General features: G+C 34.1%; 3 protein-coding genes across 5 annotated transcripts; 2 read left to right on the forward strand and 1 right to left on the reverse strand.

The window, feature by feature from the left end:
• The first annotated feature begins 4,990 nt into the window (after positions 1–4,990).
• On the forward strand, positions 4,991–7,799 carry LOC114190055 (mitochondrial pyruvate carrier 1-like). 3 transcript variants are annotated; one of them, XM_028078811.1, is made up of 5 exons: positions 4,991–5,137; positions 6,368–6,478; positions 6,597–6,651; positions 6,747–6,882; positions 7,432–7,799. In XM_028078811.1, exons 2-5 carry the CDS (start codon positions 6,386–6,388, stop codon positions 7,469–7,471), a joined length of 324 nt encoding a protein of 107 aa, XP_027934612.1. In that variant the 5' UTR covers positions 4,991–5,137; positions 6,368–6,385; the 3' UTR covers positions 7,472–7,799. The 3 variants fall into 3 exon arrangements, with proteins under 3 accessions (XP_027934612.1, XP_027934614.1, XP_027934613.1); XM_028078813.1 differs by having other exon boundaries at positions 5,020–5,137; positions 6,167–6,478; XM_028078812.1 differs by having other exon boundaries at positions 5,020–5,137; positions 6,371–6,478.
• A 1,316-nt stretch (positions 7,800–9,115) lies between these two features.
• LOC114192553 lies at positions 9,116–13,743 on the forward strand. The gene is made up of 7 exons (XM_028082306.1): positions 9,116–9,442; positions 9,526–9,572; positions 9,701–9,845; positions 9,948–10,131; positions 12,029–12,158; positions 12,800–12,970; positions 13,084–13,743. The coding sequence occupies exons 1-7, from the start codon at positions 9,289–9,291 to the stop codon at positions 13,240–13,242; spliced, it is 990 nt and encodes a 329-aa protein (XP_027938107.1). The 5' UTR covers positions 9,116–9,288; the 3' UTR covers positions 13,243–13,743.
• Positions 13,744–17,122: 3,379 nt separating this feature from the next.
• On the reverse strand, positions 17,123–20,861 carry LOC114190254. Its single transcript, XM_028079065.1, has 6 exons — positions 20,128–20,861; positions 19,972–20,048; positions 19,807–19,843; positions 19,124–19,280; positions 18,650–18,896; positions 17,123–17,480 (listed from the first exon to the last, which is right to left on the reverse strand). Exons 1-6 carry the CDS (start codon positions 20,252–20,254, stop codon positions 17,184–17,186), a joined length of 942 nt encoding a protein of 313 aa, XP_027934866.1. The 5' UTR covers positions 20,255–20,861; the 3' UTR covers positions 17,123–17,183.
• Between the last annotated feature and the right edge of the window lie 983 nt (positions 20,862–21,844).

Consider the following 21,844-nt stretch of genomic DNA (forward strand, 5'->3'; position numbering starts at 1 on the left):
GCTTCAATTTGATGCTTCCCCTGTTAACTTGATCTCGCAAAAAATGGTATTTAGTGTCGATATGCTTGCTTCTTCCGTGAGACACTGGGTTTTTGGCTAGATCAATAGTTGATTTGCTATCCACCAGTAATTCTACAGTGTCATCATTAAACATCTTCAATTCTTTGAGTAAAGTCGTGAGCCATAGTGCCTGGCAAGCTGCAGAACATGCAGCAATGTATTCTGCTTCACAAGTGGAGAGGGCGACCACCGTTTGCTTCTTTGAACTCCAAGATATTGGAGATCCAGACAGCAGGAAAACTTGTCCTGAGGTGCTTTTTCTGTCAGTTGCATCACCACTCCAGTCAGAGTCCGAATAAGCTAGCAGTTGTAGGTGATCACCTTCTTTGCTTTGATGAAGAAAAATAAGACCATATCCTAGGGTGCCTTTAAGATATCTCAGAATGCGTTTAGCTGCAACCAGGTATGATTGTTTAGGGTTGCTTAGAAATCTACTTACAATTCCAACGCTGTAGGTGATCTCGGGTCTGCTATGGCATATGTATCGTAGGCTTCCAATCATCTGCCTATATAGAGTTTCATCCACCGAGACTTTAGTTTCATCTTGTATAAGTTTCAAGCTAAGCTCCGCAGGTGTTGCTGCTGGATTACAATCTATCATGTTGAACTTCTTTAACACTTACAAGATATACTTTCTCTGATGCATGATAATTCCTCTCCTATCATAAGCAAACTCCAGTCCTAGAAAATATGATAAGGCACCCAAATCAGTCATTTCAAATTCTCTTTTCAGATCTTCTTTCAATTGATCTATGCATAATGAACTACTTCCAATAACTAATAGATCATCCACATACAAACATATTAGCACTGTCTCTGTAACATTTAAAGACTTGACATACACTCCATACTTCGTGGTGCACTTCAGGAAACCAACTCTATGAAGGAAATTGTCAATCCTTTTGTTCCACGCTCTCGGTGCCTGTCTTAGGCCATACAAAGCCTTTCTTAATCTTAACACCTTATGTTCATTGCCCTTACTCACAAATCCAGGAGGTTGAGTAATGAACACTTCTTCATCGTTCCATTTAGGAAAGCGAACTTGACATCCAACTGCCACAGACTCCAATTCTTCCAACTAGCTAGAGCCACAATCATTCGAATGGTCTCCAGTCTGGCTACTGGAGCAAACACTTCTGAAAAATCAATTCCCTTTCTTTGCATAAAGCCCTTTGCCACTAATCTTGCTTTGTACTTTGCAACTGATCCATCTGGCTTGAGTTTAGTTTTGAACACCCACTTTACCTCAATGGGTACCTTGTCTCTTGGCAGATTTACCATCTCCCAGGTCTGATTTTTTTTCAATGCTCTTTATTTCATCCTCCATGGCAATTCTCCACACTTCACTTGATATAGCTTCATCAAGACTTACTGGTTCAGAATTGGCCATCAGTGCCAGGTGTTGGACCAGATTGCCATCGTTAGTAATCGAATTGTCAGGATACATCTGATAATCTTGAAGGCTTGAGGGAAACTTCTTTGTCTTGTTGGACTGTCACTTGATTTTCCTTCTATGCACTGGGTGTTAGTCTTAGTAGGACTATCTTCTTCCCAGTTAAATTCCACTTCTGCAGACGTCGTGGAAACCACTTCATACCAAGATCTGGACTCTTCAAAATGAACATCTCGGCTAAAACATACTTTTCTTTCTTTGGGATTGTACAACTTATAAGAACCAATAGAATTATATCCTACGAATATCTTTGGTTCTCCTTTATCATTTAGTTTTCTTCTCCTCTAAACTGGTTTGTGTTTGTAACACAATGAGCCAAAGACCTTTAGATTTTTGACAGATGGTTTGACACCAGTCCAAGCCTCTTCTGGAACCATTGAATTAAGCCTTTTGGTGGGGCAGCGATTCAACATGTACACTGCAGTCATGGCAGCCTCTCCCCAAAAGATGTGTGGTAAATTCTTCTACTTAATCATGCTTCTTACCATGTTTAGAATAGTGCGGTTCCTTCTTTCTGCCACTCCATTATGTTGTGGGGTGTATGGGGCCACTACTTCATGTATAATTCCCTGTTCTTTACAGAAGCTTTCCATTTCGCCTGAAACAAACTCCCCACCACCATCAGTCCGTAACACCTTCACAACCTTACCAGACTGCTTCTCAACTAACACGTTAAATTCTTTAAAGATTTTATACACCTTACTCTTAGCTTTCAACAGGTATATCCACATTTTTCTGCTGAAGTCATCAACCAATAGCAGAAAATACTTATTTCCTCCCAATGAGGGACTTCAAATGGTCCACATACATCACTATACACAACCTGTAGTATTTCACTGCTTCTTGATGTAGTGAAATTACTAAATGAGGTTCTGGACTGCTTACTAATCCAAAAATTTTCACAAACCTTTACAGGAGTCTTGATCAATGGAAGACCACTCACCAATTTTTCAAAACGCATTCGACTTAAGTCTCTGAAATTTAAATGCCCCATTCTTAGGTGCCACAACCAGAATTCATCAGTATATACCGCAGCGGAAAAGCATTGGGTATCAAGGTTGTTCAGGCTAACCTTAAATGTTTTGTTCCTGGCTAATGGCACTTTAATCACAGTCTTCTTTGCTGCGTCACAAACCTCAAGAAGATTGTCAACTGTTCTCACAGAATATCCTTTCTCTAACAATTGACCCATGCTGATCAAATTGCTTTTCATCCCAGGCACGTATAAGACATCAGAAATGATGGCTTGTTTACCATCTTGCTTCGTCACAACTACATTTCCTGCACCTTCGGCTTGTATGACCCTGTTGTTTGCAAACCTCACAATACTTTTCTTCCTTTCATCAAGATCGACTAGCCACTCACGATGGCCAGTCATGTGATTCGAACAACCCGAATCAATATACCAGATTTCATCACTCGACCTCTCTGGTTGGGTGACCATCATCAAGATCACAGGTTCTTCTGATGCCTCACTACTCTCCTCCTTCGCCATATGCGCTTGATAGTCTGTCTTTGACTGATTATCCTCATAATCGGAATTGTTCGGTGCTGCTTTACATTCCGTTGAAAAGTGACCAATTCAATTACAATCGAAACACTTTATTCTCTTTCTATCGGTCTTTCTCTTTCCTCCTCGCCAACCATTGGAACTTTGCTGCCTGTTATTAGAATGATCATCGTTACCTTTTTCTTGATCTTGATTCTGACCACCTCTTCCATATCCACCTCTGGAGTTTCTCCCGCGACCTCGACCTCGGAAACCATCTCTAGAATTGTTTCCGGTTTTCTTTGATGTTTGAGCCAACAAAACTTGATTGTCATTGGGCTTCTCTGACTCTCTCTCCAATAATCTTTGTTCATGTGCCTCTAAGTAGCGTTGAAGTTCTTTGACTTTCATCTCTTCAATTTTCTTTGTCTCTTCAATCGTGACCACAATGTGATCGAATCTTGGATTGAGAGTCCTCAAGATTTTCTCAACAATAGACCGATCCTTCATTTTCTTTCCGCAACCCTTCATTGCATTCGTACGAGTGATAACCCGATTAAAGTACTCTGCTATTTTCTCGTTGCTCTCCATTTGCATCAATTCGTATTGACGACGCAAAGTTTGTAACCTAACCTTCTTCAATTTCTCGGCCCCTTCATATCATTGCTCCAAAATCTCCCAAGCTTCTTTTGAAGTTGCAGCCCCTACAATCTTCTCGAAGTGTGGTTCATCAACACACTGATGAATCAAGACGGTTGCTCTACAATCTTTCTTCTTGTTTTCTTTTTAGGCAACCTTCTGTTCATTTGTTGGAGATTTACTTAGGGCTGGAAATCCATCTTCGACTATCTCTGCCACATCTTGAGATCCAAAAATGGCCTTCATTTGCACACACCATCTGCTCCAATTCTTTCCATCAAGAACAGGGAGATTTATTGAAAACGCACTAGGTCCCATCCTCGAACCTTTGCTCTGGATACCAGTTGTTGGAACAGAGAGGCACCACTAAAAGAAAGTTGCTCTGAGAAGATTTTTATTTAGACAAAGTGAAAATGTCTAATCACACTAATGGTGAACAATGTACAACTGAATGTAAAGAATGACCTATATACAAGTTAACATCGAACAAATTAAAACAGATTTTTTAATCACAACCTAACATAATAAATATTTCATTTATTAAAATTAATCATCATTTTAATAAAATATACTAGTCATGACAAATAAATATTGATCTAATGTACGTGGAAAAAATTAAAATAAAATAGTTAGAATGATTAAGTAAATTCAGAAAATATAAAACTTTGAGATATTCAAGAATGAAATTATTACACTAAACCATTTTATTAGGTGTAGATATCGTTCATTTGAGGATTTCAGGCTTTATTATTGTTTTATTTCTAAAAATTCAGTACAATCTTATCCTTAAAAAAATGTAAAATTATATGAAATATTATTATTTTGAGAAAATCCAATCTTCGACATAATTTTATCTTTTAAAAAATATGTAAAATTTTTTGGGTCATCTTTATCAATATATAAAAAATAACATTATATACTATATTTTTATGAATTTAAGTCAATTTTTTTATCCTTCATATTATTCCAAATACAATATTTCATGGTCTTACAAACACATATTAAAAATTATAGAAAACTCCAAAATCACTCTCGTCCTTTAGATCATATCATAAATTTAAGATTACTTTAAAAATAAAATTACAAAGAATAAAACAAAAACTGATTAACCTTACTAAAATCATATCTAAATCTAAATATAACATGTCTCATTAATATATATTTTCAGTTAATTTCATTTGTATACATTCAAAAGAATACATTTAGTTTTTTACAAAAGAAAAAAAATGCTATATATATTAATTTTTCTACACTTATTTAACACTTAAAAAATTTAATATATTTACTTTTTCTATTTTATTCTGTGTAAAAAAAATGTAATATACATGTATCATTTCCACTTCCGTAAATGGTGAAACGCAATATAGTGATGACGTTGACGTTTGTTAAATCAAAAGCAATAAAAGGTCGTTACCAACCCTTCCTTCAGATTTGACTCTCCGGCGCTGTCCTTCTCTTCTGCATTCAACCGGCGATTCTCATTTCTTCAGTTCTTGGTATATCTCATCTTCCTGATTCTCTCCATTTCATTCATTCTGGCGCATAGTTTTTCAAATTCATTCTATAAAACTACTCATACTAATTTGACCTAATTTAATCCTTTTTATGATAATACAACATACAACATTCTCTACCACAATCAACAGCGGCAGCGATTCTCTCTCCTTCTATCTTTAATTCCAGTTCTTGATATATCTCAGCTTCCTAATTCTCTCCGTCTCATTCATTCTTTAGCATATTTGTTCGAATTCATTCTATAAACTACACTTACTAATTTGACCTAATTGAATCCCTTTTTATTATTATTATACAACATTATCGGTTTTCATCATTTTATTGATTGCCTGAATGTAGACAACTGCTCCTATATTTTTTTATTTATTTAATTTTTTAATGGAGGCGATTGCAACAGTATCATGTGAGTGGTGTGTTGCCCGTTTGTACAGTAGTCATTGCACACTAAAACGGGAAGTAAATAAATTAAAGGAGAGGAGAAGAGAAGAGAAGAAATCATGCTTTTGGATTGACGAATGTTTGATAAGATCTTCATAGCCATACCTTTACTTTGCTCTTTACAGAGAAGAATCATGTAGAGGGAGTTTCTGCATACCCTCTCAGTGGTTATCGTTTAGTGAATTTGTTGTGATCAGGGTTTATGACTTTGTTTGGTTAGAGGAACCGTTAAAATCTAAAACTGATCAAATGATTGAAAGTGTAGTACATAATTTTTTGGGGGTTATTACTAAATTATTGTCATGTTTGGATTCCCCTTTCAGGAGAAGAAAGCATGATCAAAAACTAAGTTTAAGTTATACATAAACTATCTCTACTGGATGAAATTCAATTCATTTTTTTCATCTTATGTTATTTTTTATAAGATGACAGGAGGTTATGAAAAAGTTTGTCCAACCAGTATATAAACAACTCATCAATAACAGACTTAGAGGTCTCATAGAACTATGTTACACTGTAGTCCCTGATGTAGTGGTGATTGCTGACCTTTGTTTCTTCTTTCCTGTGAGTAGAATAACTGTATCATGCCATGGGATGTTATTGAATAAGAAGAAGGAGGGCTCATGGTCATGAGTCTTTTTCTGAGAAACCACCTTACTTTCACATCTTACCTTGGCGGGTTTTAATATTAAATAAATATTTGCACTTTACATACATCGTTATTATATTTCTATTGTGTTGAAGCAATCTTACAATTTCTAATGGTAAATCAGAAGTAGCACCAGTATTTAATGGCTTCCTTCAGAGCATTTTGGAACAGTCCAATGGGTCCCAAAACTACTCACTTTTGGGGACCTGTTGCCAACTGGGGATTTGTGGCAGCTGTGAGTTTCACTCATATGATCATATGTTTATATTGTTGAAGTTAATTTATTCACTCGACTAGTTATTTGTAACACATTGGTCTTAATCTTTGAATTGTAAACTAATCTTTGTTTAAAGGGATTGGCTGACATGAAGAAACCTCCAGAAATGATCTCTGGCAACATGACAGGAGGTTTATCTATCATCTCTGTCCCACAAAATGTTGAAACCTTTTCCCTTTCCCACTCGGTTGCTTATTGCATTTATTGTTTGTTGTTAATGCTGCAGCAATGTGTATCTATTCAGCATTGTTCATGAGATTTGCATGGATGGTACAGCCACGCAACTATCTACTTTTTGCTTGCCATGCCTCAAATGAGACTGTTCAACTTTATCAATTCTCTCGATGGGCAAGGGCAGAGGGGTAAGCAGCTTGGATATTAGCGAAACTAAATTACTATGCTTATATTCCATTCTATTATTTGCTGCCCTCTGCAATTACAAATGCTATTTTAACTTGTATTTGTTATGCATTCCTCTTTTTTATATAAATTAGTTTTACCTAAAACTACCTTTATCTTTATAGATCGTCACCAGGCTCTTTGGGTTTGGTGTTTGAAAAAGCTTCTTCAATTAACAAGCCCTACTAAGAAATTAGGCCTAATTAATTGCCATACTTATTTGAAAATGACGATGCTCTTGATATATTATGATTTATCACGACTTCAATTTCTACTTGAATAATGTGAGCACCTAGAAATACTTTCCAGTATTCCATATTAAATAGAGCTCAAGTATTTTAGTGGGATTCACATAAATTTCATCTAATGCTAATGTGAAAAGAGTGTGATTAAGAAAATCTCTTTCTCTGTAATATTTGAACAGGTCTTTTATGCATTATCATATATTTATCTTAACTCAATGGAGTGCTGGATATACGGTTTGCTGATAAAGTTTGCATTTTCTTTTTAAGGAATTTGTCTGCTGAGAAGGAGGAAACTTCAGCTCAGTAACATGATGATGACACTTTCCTCGGTGTAGTGATTTAAAAGATTTTGCATTTGAACTTGTCGACGTATGAATAAGTGATCGGTGGTGGTAACGAGGGCCTTGTGGAAACTGCTAAGGATTCTGGCCGAGTTGAGCGTATTTGAGGGCGTATGGGTGGGTTTTATATGTCTAACATATTAACTGACCCATGAATGTTTAATTTTAAAGCATAACAAAGATTTGTCTATTTCTGAAATTCATTTCAATTACAAACTTGAAGTTGAGCGTTGAGGATTGTATTGTGACTAGTTCTTTTGTTGATGTTATTGAGATAAAAATAATAATTTCATACATAAAAATTAAGTTTAATTTATAAATTAACATTGAATAAATCAATATAAGAATTTTTATTAATTAATTTTAATTTATAAAGAAATTTGTTTGATTTTTTTCTTATGTTTTCTTGTATTAGAAAAAAAATTAAACCTATACAATAGTTACATGTTTTTTCCTTAGCATACTTAAAGAAAGTGTCATAAGTTACGATTTAGGTTTTATAAGACACGGTTAGACATGAAATTTAGATTCTGCATCTTAAGTGGGACCTTCAATTTTTATATTATTAAGATGTTTTTGCGACCTTCAGTCATTATAACCATAAAATGTTGATTGGAAAAATTAAACCATAAAGAAAAGAAATATATTAAAATATTGGATAATGATATTTTGAATCGGTTTAAATTCGTATTCAGGTTTAGCAAGAAAATATTGTCGCTTCATCTGATAAATATGAAAATTTTGGTTTAGTTGTTGGAGTTAGAAAATCGGGTGTCAAAGAAGTGAGAGAATTGAGAGAAGAAAGGAAAAGTAGGCAATTTTATAGTGATACTTTGTTGCAGTTGTAGTAAGGGATGGTGATTGTTTCTTTTGAAATGGCATCTAAAACTTCACCTCAAAAAAAGGACACTGTCATGGCTCCAACATCCTCGTCTTGCTTATTTTCTTGTTTTTGTGTTCACTCTAAAAGCCCATTGTCGTTGTCAAATTATAAACTAAATTTTAGTTGCATGACAATTTAAAGGTAAATAACAATTTAAATTTAAATTATTAGTATTAGTATATTTTAATTAAATTTTAGTATTAACGCGTGTCAGTTTTTAAGCATTTTAATTTATATTATAATTTTTAGATAATTCTTATTTCTATAAAAGTTAATAACTTTATTATATACGCCATCTTTTTGTCGAAAGAAAGTTTTGAAAATTCTTTAAATTATAGATGCATTAATTTTTTTTTAAAATACTTTGAAAAAGGCTAAAATTCATATTTTTAATTGGTTGTATATTAAATAGATATCTTGCACACATTTTTTTTTTTACTTTTACACGTACGGTTAAATATTTTTTAGCTATGTTTGATAAAATAAAAATAGGATAGATGCAAATATGCATTCTTAAATTTTATTAATACAAATTAAATTTTGGTATATTGAATATTTTTATTTTTAAAATTATTTTTCTCCTAATATTTTTAAAAATTGATATATGAATTTCTCCTAATATTTATAGAAATAGGGACTTCAGGAAAAATGTTTGGTAAAATCAAATGAAAAATTAAAAAAAAAAAAAAGTTTGTTACCTTTGGAGTACATACATTCAATTCTGAGAATTTTTGTTTTTGTGATCTCTTTCCAGCCAAGAAAGTATTCGAATTTGAGAAGAAAAATAGAATTTGCGCAGAAGGGTTTGTGATTGATCAGAGAAGGCATGAACACTTTTCCTTATCAATAAAAAAAAAAGGGGGGTTTTGGAAGAGAGAAAGAGAGAAAGAGAGAGAGGGAATGGCGGAAGAGAAGAGCGAAGGAGTGGAGAAAGAGACGATGAGTCCATGGGAGCAGCATGCGGCGGTTATCAACCTCCCTCGTTTCGACTACAACGCTCCCTCTTCTCTTCTTCGTAACTCCCACTCTGGATTTCTCATCACTTGCACTCTCAGTTCAGTTACTTTTCCTCTCTCTTCTTTTCTCATCCATTCCCTTTTCCTTTTCATTTGAGTCATTTTCTATTTCTCTTTGCAGAGCGAGAGAAGAGCGCAACAAAAGAAGCAATCGCCATCCTTCGTAAGGTCACTTTTACTTCTCTTTCTTCCTGAAAACAACCTCATAACATAACCATTCCTTTATTTTGTGAAAATTAGTGAAAATGGCTTCTTTACGGTCTCTCTCATTACCCATATATAATTGTTTCTTACAGTTCGTCGAGCCGGGTCATTTTGACTCTTCAAACAACCCTAATGAGAGTTGTATTTCCAAGAGACGGAAGCTGTGCACTGATGATGCTGGTGAGGAATGTTTGGATACCAAGGAAACTGAGTCTGCTACTGCTGACTCTGGAGATGGTATTCAGTTTATTTACTTCCTTTTTTGCAGTTTTGGGAGATGAATGTTGTTTGATAGGGTTTTCTTAAACAGCCAGCCACGGTCATTGTTTCTGGTGGCAGGTAAACTTTCAAGTGCTGTTAAAGCAGGACCAGACAGAGATGGTGTAACTGATCTTTCTTTGGTTAAGCTCACAAGGAATGGGTTGCTTCTCCTTACCTTTCCCAGTCACACACAACCTGACACTGTTAATATTGTCTCAAATATCATCCAAGCTTTGGAATCTGGGAATGGAAGTTTGTTGGCGTAAGTAAATTGGCTTATTTTTGTGTTACTAGTTAAATGTTTTTGTTTGTTTAGTGTTTTAGCATGGCAATGATGCTAGCTTAGTGTAAACTTGTTCTGTCCCCCATTGCCTTGCTATCAAAGGGAAAGATGGGGGAACTTTGAAATTTCAAGCCAGGGATGTTGGTCCAAGAGGGACCTGATTGATAGGAAAGTGGTAATGAAGTTGCAGAACTTGGTAACCAATCGACCATTTGTGAATCTGACCTACCGGTTTTTGCTCCCCTGTTCCTCTAGCTCCTACTCTTATGGGTTGGCTTTCTTGGAGTTCTTCCAAATAAGAATTCCTGCTGGTGATCTGTTTAGTTTGGTTTATACATTACATAGGAATATAAGGGGGAAAAACATCTCCAGCTTCAACTCAACCATCCTATGCAACTTTCTTGCTTTTTAAGAATTTCCTGGCATGAGTTTCAATATAGGCTATTCTTTAGTTGTGCATCCTTTATTCATTCTTTTTCATGTTTGCTATTTTGATTAAGGAAAAGGAAATAAATTGATATTTTACATACGTGTAAAGGAATCTTGAAGCTTTTTCTGCTGGCTTAGGCACTAGGTGAGGCTGTGTTTGGTAGAGACTTAATGCGGCTTGATAGATGCATTTGACCTGTAATCCTTAGACAGGCCCCTTGCTTAAGTGCTGTAATATTGTGTTGCCTCACTTGCTTGTTCCATTTCCAGTTTCAAAGCTATGAGTGAAATGAAGAAAAAATAGCATATGTAAGGTGTTGACTGAGATTCTCCGTTTGAATGAATGGAGAGCCAGACTGACGAGGAAGGGAACAAAAACTGGGATATGAGGAATTTTTAATCTGTGGAGATATTTGGTTGAAGGGGTTGGGGGAATGGATATTAGCAAGTATGTGTCTGTGGTGCATAGTGGTGGAGGGCGATATGGAACAGTAGGTGACAACATGTGGGTTAATGGGATGTGGGTATATATAGTGGAGTGGGGGAAAGGGAAGTTGTTGAGGAGGTGAACTTGGCTGAGGAGTTTTGCTTTGGTGAGGGTAGCATGGTTGCTGTGGAGGGAAACCGTGCTGGCTGGAATCCCACGTGCATAGTTGGATGAGGTGAAGGTTGGGGCTGGAATCCTTAAGCCACTCCTAAAATTTTGTTCTTATCAGTTTGTAATAGAACTTTCTGACTCGTGACTGATCAAAGGGATCGTGCACAGATGGCTCATGCGGATGCAAAGGCCTTTGAAACTTGATCTGATGGTGGAATCTAATTGTAAGGTATTAGACTTGAGTTTCATATTGGAAATATGGGATTGTTATTTGGGGTTTACAAGGCCCCAAACTGCTCAATTACAATGACTAGTTTTTATGTTGTGGTTCTACCAAGGTTCGTATCCGAAAGAAAACAATATAATCCCCTTTCCCTATAAAACTTTTTCTAGACAGATCTGAATAATATTCCTCTCTCCGGAAAACTGTCCCTCCTATTTGCTATACGCGGGTTTAGGTTTTGCAAAAGCAAACTAGTAGCCTATAAATTTGTTAGATTTGAACTATAACTTCAACTTTAAGAATAGTACAATTCTTTGTTATTTGTAAATTATTCTAAATTCATCCATTTTTGTTTTCTCAGCTGTTTGGCTGCCATCTCCTAATTTTCTGTTTGTTTCTGTTTATTGAACTTTCAAGTTCTAACAACCGTAGATTTAGCTTTAGAATGGCTGATATGTTGATTGATTGCAGATATGGACATGCAAATTCTACCTGTATTCTCTCTTTTTATTTCATACTTATTGAGTGGACATATGTAGGCTTGTGGATGTATACTATAAAAGCCCTTCTCTCTGACTTCTGTACCTTCCTTTTTTATCTGACAGTGAACATATTTTCTTCTGCAGTTGGTGCCATCGCATTTTCCCTATCCAGGCTACCTGCAGTTTAAACGAAAAAGAACTACAAGAAGTAGTATCAATGCTTGTTAAAAATTTTGTAGCTGCTAAACAGGACAAACTACAACGACCTCTGAAGGTCCAATCCAATATTGTCTTTTAACTGAAAATCAGCCATGCTATTCATAAGCTACATTGCTTGCCATTTTCATCAATTGAGATATACATGATCCCCTCCCTGCATTGTTGTCATTGTCCACGAAAGAAGAATCCAGATTTTAATTAAAATTTGAATATCAATAAACCTGATCTCAGATGGTGGACGAATATTTTTGTGCATGTAGCTTCTAAACATCCTTACCGGTGATGTGTCATTGACAACTGAAGCCAGAGCCAAGATTTTGATTTGATTGTCAACCAAGACTTGCACATTCTGCAGCTTTCTCAACTTTCTATAGAAAAAACATATTTATTACATTATACATAAATATAATCAAAAGCATGTTTGGATTTTACAAATGATGAAATATGAACACGGTATGATTTGTAAATGAATTGATTTCTTGAAACAAATATTAGTCTAAATAAGTTTTGGACAAGAATTTCTTTATGAATTAGTGGAGTAGTAGATATTCATGTTGAGATTTTCAGTTAAATTATATTTTGGTAAATTTCATTCCTTGGATCTGATGTACGTTACGTTACTTATCAATCTCACATGAAAACAATTACAAACTGCCATTAATCTCACATGAAAACAATTATAAACTGCCATTGCAGTTTGCTGTTGGGTTCAACCGAAGAGGAATTGAAGAAACTACATCTGCGAAGGAAAATTCAAAGGATTCTAAAGCATTTAGTTTGCTGGACCGTAATAAATGTTTTGGTGTGGTGGCGTCTGCAGTCAATCATGTTGTGGAAGATTCAGTAGTGGATCTCAGGTCTCCAGAGGTAAAAGACGTACTATTTGCCTTGAACTATTTATAGCTGTTGGTATTTTCCTTTATGCAGTTGGTATCTACATTTATGCATACTCTCAGCATTGATTAGCACTGGCATTGCAGCTCTCTGTGCTTGTTGAGTTGCTACCCCTTTCTGGAATACCCAATGGATCCAGAATAGTCGCTGTCTCTGTCCTCCCCAGCAACCTTGTTAGTACAAAGCCTCGACTATGCATCAAACCCTTGACTTCCAATACTAAGGAAGGCTCTGTAGCTCCATGAACACTCTTGTTAATCGTTTACTTTAGCCTCCGTGGACAATGTTGCTTTGTCAGGTTACACATCCTAGAAGCTATATCTATTGGATTTCGTATGACCCTGCAAATGGAAATGGAAAAAAACCAGCTACAAATAAGAACTAGCCTACCTTTCTGACTCTCCACAAGTAAAACCTGTAGTCACCCACTTTTTCTCCACTCGTTCCTTTTTTGTTGAGCTTAATATATCTTAGTATCTCAATATTAAATGTGATCTGTGAAATCAAGTTGAATGCGACCTTCGTACATGCCCAGCTTTATCCGCTACATTTCTTCGTATACTCTCTGGTTTCTGATGTTTTATATAGAACCCTTGCATTCTTTGTATGGAAAGTACTGCATTAAATTGAGATGTTTTTTTATGACAAAAGACTGTGGATTAGTTGGAACTGTACCATTTGTATGATGGATGTTTTCATTTTAATGGTTGCTTTTATGAAGAGTATTGCTATTTCCGTTTCGTGCAGATCGTTTTCGTACTCATTAAAAATGTCTTGTCAAGAATGTAAATGATGTATTCTAGCTCTAACCTTATTCTACGTGAATCCAAGAGCGAATCGTTCAGTAGATAGTGGTAAATTAAGTTGTAGAATTGGCTTATTCAACAAGTGAAGAGGTTTATATGAATTTTTAGGACAAAATATTTTAATTTGAACATCCATGACTGTATATATGTTAGTAGTCTTTTCATTACATTAAACTGAATTATGGAAAGGAGGGTGATAATTTCTATCAATATATTCTACGTTTTGTTTTGTTTTTATCAATTCTTTATATAGAATTACTTTTCTCATTACTGTTACTTAAGTGTAATCAATCTATATACATGTTTATAACACCTAAACTTTTTATATAAGCTAAAGTGGAATTTAGAAAATTTGAACTTTTAATGTCAGATCCTATTTTGTTATCATAACTTATTTATCATACATAACTTACACCTCAATTCAAAATATCCAATCTCTCATTTGTGGATTCAATGGTTATGATCATCAGAATTATTTTATATGGTTAACTAACTAAAAAGTGTTTAAAGGGCATCATGTTAAAAGCTAACAAAGTTATTACACATTTCATGATAAGAATTCGATTTCAGTACACCCACTAGTGCGTATTTTTCTTTTGCGTGTTTTCATGAAAAAAAGAATAATTACATTTTAAGCTGTCATTAAATGAAAGCTAACTACCAACCAGTGCGTATAATCTCATTATTTATCATTAACATAAAGGGATGTGCAATGAAACATGACAAGTCTATAAGTTAGATCCTCTCTAGCAGCTTCTTGTCAGATTCCTAAACAAAATAGCTTCTTCTTTTCATTTATGAAGTTTCTCACCCTTTCAATTTCTCCCAAACCATACCATTATGGAACAAACAACCAAAAATGGTACTTTTAGTCAAAATCCCAGCCACCCTTATCCAACCAAATTATGCTATTTCACAACCAAACCACATTTTTCTACGATGTTCATTACTTCAAATCTGTGCGATACCGGTACCTAGTACCTACAACTTAATGAATTCAAGTAATTCCAGATTATTTGAAGCTTCATTTGATGATTCATGATTTATTTTTTTCGTTTTTATTTATGAATGAGATGGTTGAAAATTTAACTCCTTGAATGAAAGAAGTGAATTTGAATTACACATGCTTCTGTTGGATATATTAAATACATATAGTTAACTTTATTTTTACATGAGATAAATATACAGATAAAACAAATAAAAAAAAAGTAAAAACCAAAATCATATTAAACTGAACTATACCTTACAAATGGAACTGAGCACTCAGTTGATTTCTAACCCTACATGTAGCTGGTGTGAGAAACTCCCAACTACACATTTTTATTAGCTACAGCTAGTAATTAACATTTTTACCCATTTTGTTTCAGACTTTTGACCTGACATCAAAATGTCAGTTTCAGACAGAGATGCAGTTAATTATCAAAATAACAGTAGAATTATGGAGATAGAGCAAAAGAATTTAACTATGTTGCCATGTAGCTCTCTACCTTTATCTCAGAGAATTAAATATTTTCACTGGCGGAAAGGGCACAACACTATTCATCAAGAATGATTTCCCACAAAACCAAATCATAGTAAACATGTGAATAAAAGACCATGGCTATGTGGACCTAGGACAATTCTCTTACGTTAAACAACTCTTCAAAGTTTAGATAAAGTATCTGTCTAACAATTAATATATACTTTTATTTCAACATAAATGGACCAGTGTGATTGCTTCATAAGATTTTCGATTTTCTTCTTATAATATATTATTCATACTTTAAATATGGCTTCCAAATATTATATTTACCTTGTAAAAGAAAAATATCATAAAGAATAATAGGCTTAATAGCATGTTTGGTCTAATGATTTAATGCTTTTTCTTTATTTATTTTTTACTTAACGTAATTCTTAAAAGGAGTTAAGTGTAATTTTTTCTTTAGATAAAAGTTGTCCTTTCCATATTTTTCTCTTAGGATTAAAGAATTATGGCATAAAAAGAGTATGTGATTATATTAGTATATATTGGTTCATCATTAATGTTTATCTGAGGGAATGTGTCATATTAAATTTTAAAAAAATATATAGAGTCAACATTGAGTAAAAAATAAATAAAGAAAAAAGTAAGTGTAAATATCGGAACTAAAAATACTATTAAGCTAAAATAATACGTGTTTTGTCTTATAAAATATTTGTATGGAATTTTGTTTTTAATTATTCTTTCACACTATTAACTAAATTATTATGGATGACTTCAAGATTTTTGTTTCCATGTGAAAATTACATAAATCCAGAATTTTACTTTATATTTTGAGTCTTCAAATTCATTGTTTTTATCTTGCTTTAAATGTTTTTTAAAATTATTTTATCTCTTTCATATATTTTAATATTCATCTAATTTACATAATGACTGTATTATTAACTTATAGATATTAAGAAGGAATTGATGGGATAGATTTTACTTAGAACGGCTATGCAATTAATTTAATCAAATTTCAAAATCGTTCAATACTGTTATGACATATTTTATCTTATTATTTCTAATTTCAAAAATTAAATGTTATGAAATGGAATAACACCTGTAAATAAGTTTTTATTTATTTATTTGATATATATCATTTATACTATATCAAATCTAAATTCAAATATCAAATATATAATCATAGAATTCCTCTAACTAGAAAAATAATACATAATTTCCCAAAAAAATTTAATATTTTACTGTTAAAACTCATTTGTATACATAGAAAAATACAAATAAGAAAAAAGCTTGTTTCTGTTGGTATTAATCTTTACAGTTATTTTAAGTATACATTACAACATATAAAGACAATTGTATAACTCATTAGAATCCAACCTTTGCAATGTTAAATTTTAGTAGCCAATAGTTGCAATACTTTAGTCCCAATTTTTCTTATACAGATACTCATGTTATGCACTGGTTATTCAACTAAAACCCCACCAAGTGGTGAAATTTTGTGAATCATGAGTTACATTATATATATATATATATATATATATATATTAATAAAAATTTAAACAATTGTCATGATCAAAACTCTTCACATTTTTTTATGTTTTATACTCTATTCTCAAAAAATAAAAAAAAAAACTCATGAGAATTGATCTTTCTACAAATTTTCTGATATCAAAATTATAAAGGAAAAAGAAAGCATATTAATATTAGAATATAGTATGTTTGTGAGGTGACAGCATGTGTGGATTAATATAGAAAACTCAAGAAATGGATTGAAATAAATTAGCATGCAGATTGGAAAGGTACTGAGTGAGGATGGTAGAAAAAGAACAAAATTGTTAGTGAAGAGAATGAAAAAGAAAAAAAAAAAAGTAGAGTAGATTATGCCTATAATAGATTGATTTTACAATAGTGGAAGAAATCAATTGCCACATAGGGCTAAAGAAAGGTCCAAATTAATTGTTTCTTTCAGATTGGATGAAGAAGTAGTGCAGTCCTTGTAGTTGCTAAACCCTGCAGCAGGGTATGATGAGATTGTCTCACTGATCTCACTGCCTGAACATGAACCATTACTTCTCTGAGGTGAAGGATTTTGCAATGTAAGCGACAATGACAATTCATACGCTCCTACATCCTCAACTTCTGCCTCACCTGTCTCAGTCTTCACATCTACATTAATTCCTTTTCCACTCCTCTTTCCTTCATTTAATGTTGTCACCTATAAACACCACAACACACTGTCTCAGAAATCTCACTTCCTACAACAGAAGAAGAAACTTACTTTCATTTCATTCATTGAAAAAGTTTTAAATTTGAATCGACTGAAACCCTAAAAAACATTTTTTTATGGTTTGTATAATCAAACAAAAGTAGATACATTGATGTCTTTATCTTTGTTCTGATCCAGAGAGAGAGCAATTATAAGTTTTGGATTTTATGGAGAGGAAAGAAGTTGAGGTTAAGTCCTACTAGTGGGGTCTCTACCTTCAAAAGAAGTATCCGTATGGATGCAATAAAGGGCATAGATAAAATTTCCATTTGCAAAGTCAGAATTTCAATAATTTGGGAGGACCACTGAATGTGAAAAAACTCAGAATATAAATTAGAAGCCATGATGACCCTTTCGGCCACATTGCAGCCTATGATAAATTTTGGACAATCACAAGCACCCTCTCCTCTATTCCCACCACAATCTCAATTTCGTACAAAAGGGGACCAAAAACAATCTAACCACTCCACAACCCGATTAAATGTTACATAAAGTAATGTGTGTACCTCTGTGTTCAACAACACTTCACGTTTTCTTATTTTTACCCACACTTCATTTCCAACACTAATAATAATAAACAACAAAATCAAAACTAAAATACAGCTTTTAACGTCGCAAAATATTTAATAATCACACCAGTTTCTGCAAAAAAAAGCGTCTGGTTTGAAGCTCAGAACAAAGGTATTAGTTTAATAATATATTTTTCTATAAAAGACAGAGAAAGAAAAGGCACAGGCAGCTGAGAAATTAACCAACGGTTTCCCATTTAACACACAACGTGATCCCAAAAGCTGTGCATATTTGACAGACCAAACGTAAGATCACACTGCACAAAAGTGGAGTGCTTCCACCCTTTGGATTGGTCATCTCGGCATCCCAACAAGGAATAAAATTCAAGAACAAAACTTTCTTGCATTCCTTTAGGTTTCACAGCTATCTGTTAAAGTTTATCAGCATTTAATGCAGACTATAATTATGGAAGTAAAACTCCAATTAACCATGTATTATATATATATATATATATATATATATATATATGACAGTGCAACCCTAAAATAATATAAATTAAAAGCATATAACATAATAACACAGAAAAAGAAGAGATAAGAGAAATAAACCTGGAGAAAATCTGATTGTTGTTGGATAGGACATTGGAATGAAGTGAGGTTGGGAAAATGTGGTAACAGAGAGGAATGGGTTTGTGTCTGCCATGTTGAAGCCTTACAGAACTCCTTTATTCCCTTGTGCTCAGCCATGGGCTTCTGCAGATAATCATAAAAACAGTACGGATTTGGAACTGCATCACATAATCTTTGGCTGCATTGCAGACTCTCTGAGATGGAACTCCTCGTCTCGATTCTTGCTCTGAGTATAGAATCCAAACGAAAAGGAATTTTAAAAGAAGCAAAAAAGTAAAAGTTGCCTCAGAAAAGCAAAAGATCAAGGCAAGCGTAACACCACTCTCTCTTTTGCTTCTTTTTGCTTCTTTTGCTTCTCTCCCACACACACACACAAACACTTTTTTTTGACGTTTGAAAAGTCTGAAATTATTTCAGCTGAGAAAAGAGATGAATAAAGCTACATATGCTGACCTTTTTGGAGGGAGATTGCCGTGGCCGAAGAAGGAATCAGATTCTATTCCCATGGGTTTCGAACATGAGTACTCAACGCAAACATCATTCACTTCATCAACACACCCATCATCGTGCTCCTCAAAAGATTGGTTCCTATGTTGGGAGTGTGTCCTACCTGACAAATACACGTACCAAGTTACCAACACATTATCAAAAAAATCATAACATTTCTTTCATGTTAGCAATTAATGCCTTGTGCTTTCAACACATGCCAGCAACGAACCACCTTTGTTGTGTATGTATGAAGAATGCAGAAAAAATATATATATAAAGTCATGGATTTCATCAAAATGCCATTAGAGGAAGATTTAAAAGGACATTGACTCCTTCTTCTCCCTACACTGTTATGGTAAAGAAGAGATTAATAAATGTGCAACTCAGTTTCAAATTTCCCAACTTGTGTATAAGTGCGAGTTCATAGGTTATGTTTCTTAACTTCAAATATGTACCAAGAGAAGAAACAACAATCAGCATTCAATGCACAAAGCATGGTCTATAGTTCCCCACGTATTATGGCATGGATACGCGACAGAAATATATTGTTGAGGAACCATGATCGTCATAAGGAACAACAACTACTACATACAAAGATTAAGACTCTATCCTTGTTCATGTGCTTTGAAATAAAGAATGTTCAGTACCTTGTCTCCCCAAGTCGCCCCTCATGCTTCTGTACATCTGGTTTGTGCAAAGAGAGAAACCCAACATCAATAAATCAATAAACAACACCGAAAATGAAACATAACCATGCATCGCCAAAATTATTTTGACTGGTCAGAAAACCATGCTGTTCCAACGTTCCTAACCTGGAGATGACTCTTGACGTGTGAAATTGTGAGCCCTTTAACATCCATGAGCTGAAGAACGAGCTTAGGAGTAGCCTCTGAAAAGATAATCAAAAAATTAGTAATTTGAAAATACAAAAACATGAGAAGTAAAAAATAAAAAAGAACTCCACTTACTTTGATGGCCTCCAAGGCTATCAATGGCGTGAACAAAGCAACGGTGCAGCTCGGGAGTCCACCTTAAACGAGGAACCTTTGACCTTATATATTGTCTCACAGCTCCTTCTCTTCCACAACTACCCATGTTGAGTTTGATCTTATGTAAAACCTTGGTCGAGTAAAAAAGAGGTTCACTTTCTTGTGTTTCTTCCTTGCCCACAACAAGAAGTGTAGTTTCTTTGGACCTCTCTCTCAGTGTTATATATCAGAGAGAGAGAGAGAAAAGAATGAGCTTTTTGCTCCCCACGCAAACAGAAAGCAGAGGGGGCAAAAGAGAGAGAGAGAGGAGGAATATCACGAGAGAAAATGAAAAGACGAAGAAGACATGTGTAAGAGCTCTGCAAATTCCTTAGGAGTCACACACACATACACTGATAATACCTGATATATACGGTGGTTGCTGTACCTTTAAGTTGCCAAGGAGCAATCAAATAAACTAAAAAATAAATAAAGGAAACAGAAACTACTACGAACTCAAAACTGAAATCCCCAAAAAGCAGAAAACTCAACACACTTTTTCTCAGATAAAAAATCACGAGGAGGCTTCTGATCTTGTTTGCACTGACCTTCCACGAAATGATTACACCTATGCAATTGCCAATATAATGGGTACTATCCACGGTGTTACAATTACTCAACTGCTTCTCTTTGACCTTTGCTTCTCTCTTTCTCTCTCTCACACCACTTTTTTCTCTCTCTACAAAGACTTACTCATTAGAATATGACCACTGCTACATACGCCAACGTCGTCATCATCACTGTGTAAGACCCCATGAAAATACTTTTCTTCTTTTTAGTTATTATTATTACTATTATACCTATTATACTATCCTTTCTGTGAATCAACATTGTGTGAATGCAAGATCATTATTGCACAACACAACTTCACAGATCTGCCCTTGTTCTATTCCTTCAAAGACCATTTTACCCTTTTTGTAGGCTCCACTCTCTTTCTAGCCCTAATCTAAACTTAGGTTACCTCTGTGCCAAGCAATAAACTGTCTGTAATGCCATTTGGACGTGCATGGGAAATAGTACACCAATATTATTATTATTATAACACTTTTTTTCATATTTATTCTACTTTTTCACCCTCTTCTGCCATGAAATTGTCAACTTCACCATTTATCCATTTTATTTCAAACTCTAAACAACTGCATGAGAACTTTTTACATATTTTTCTGAGGTGAATATAAGCATGTTATGGTTTTGTTAACTGTTGTTTTGACATGAAAAATAAAATGTGTCTGTTTTTCCACATCAAAGCATGTTTTTTTAAGGCTCCACGTGGTTGGGAGGAAGAAGAGTCAGAGGAAATAAAAATAAAAATAAAAATTGAAAATGTGTTTTTAATTAGTTAAAAATATAGAAAATTATATGAAGAATATCTGAACACCTAAATTTGAAGAAGGACTTATGAATTATTGACTAGACATTTCGGTTAAGGTCCTAGGGAATATCTTTCATGTCAAGAAAAAATAAGAGAGAAAAAAACGAAGTCAAAGAAAGACACATTAAGATTTATATGAAGTGATTAAGGTGAGTGGAACAAATGAGAAAGATAACATAAAACAAATAATTACAAAAAAAGGCAAAGCAGCACAGTGATGAGATGCGTACGAAATTTGGCATCCCAAGTAGACACCAAAATAAATCAGATGGTGGCACCTCGAAA

This window comes from Vigna unguiculata, chromosome 7 (genome assembly GCF_004118075.2).
Source record: "Vigna unguiculata cultivar IT97K-499-35 chromosome 7, ASM411807v1, whole genome shotgun sequence".
Taxonomy (NCBI): domain Eukaryota; kingdom Viridiplantae; phylum Streptophyta; class Magnoliopsida; order Fabales; family Fabaceae; genus Vigna; species Vigna unguiculata.

Excerpts from the sequence above, each read along its gene's own strand:
- LOC114190254 (XM_028079065.1), bottom strand. The coding sequence starts at position 20,254 with ATGGGTAGTTGTGGAAGAGAAGGAGCTGTGAGACAATATATAAGGTCA. Across the intron at positions 20,049-20,127 it reads TAGCCTTGGAGGCCATCAAA|AGGCTACTCCTAAGCTCGTT; the intron begins GTAAGTGGAGTT and ends TTATCTTTTCAG. Across the intron at positions 17,481-18,649 it reads AACAATCAGATTTTCTCCAG|GTGACAACATTAAATGAAGG; the intron begins GTTTATTTCTCT and ends TGGTGTTTATAG.
- LOC114190055 (XM_028078811.1), top strand. The coding sequence starts at position 6,386 with ATGGCTTCCTTCAGAGCATTTTGGAACAGTCCAATGGGTCCCAAAACT. Across the intron at positions 6,479-6,596 it reads ACTGGGGATTTGTGGCAGCT|GGATTGGCTGACATGAAGAA; the intron begins GTGAGTTTCACT and ends CTTTGTTTAAAG. Across the intron at positions 6,652-6,746 it reads CTCTGGCAACATGACAGGAG|CAATGTGTATCTATTCAGCA; the intron begins GTTTATCTATCA and ends TTAATGCTGCAG.
- LOC114192553 (XM_028082306.1), top strand. The coding sequence starts at position 9,289 with ATGGCGGAAGAGAAGAGCGAAGGAGTGGAGAAAGAGACGATGAGTCCA. Across the intron at positions 9,443-9,525 it reads TCTCATCACTTGCACTCTCA|AGCGAGAGAAGAGCGCAACA; the intron begins GTTCAGTTACTT and ends TTCTCTTTGCAG. Across the intron at positions 9,573-9,700 it reads CAATCGCCATCCTTCGTAAG|TTCGTCGAGCCGGGTCATTT; the intron begins GTCACTTTTACT and ends TGTTTCTTACAG.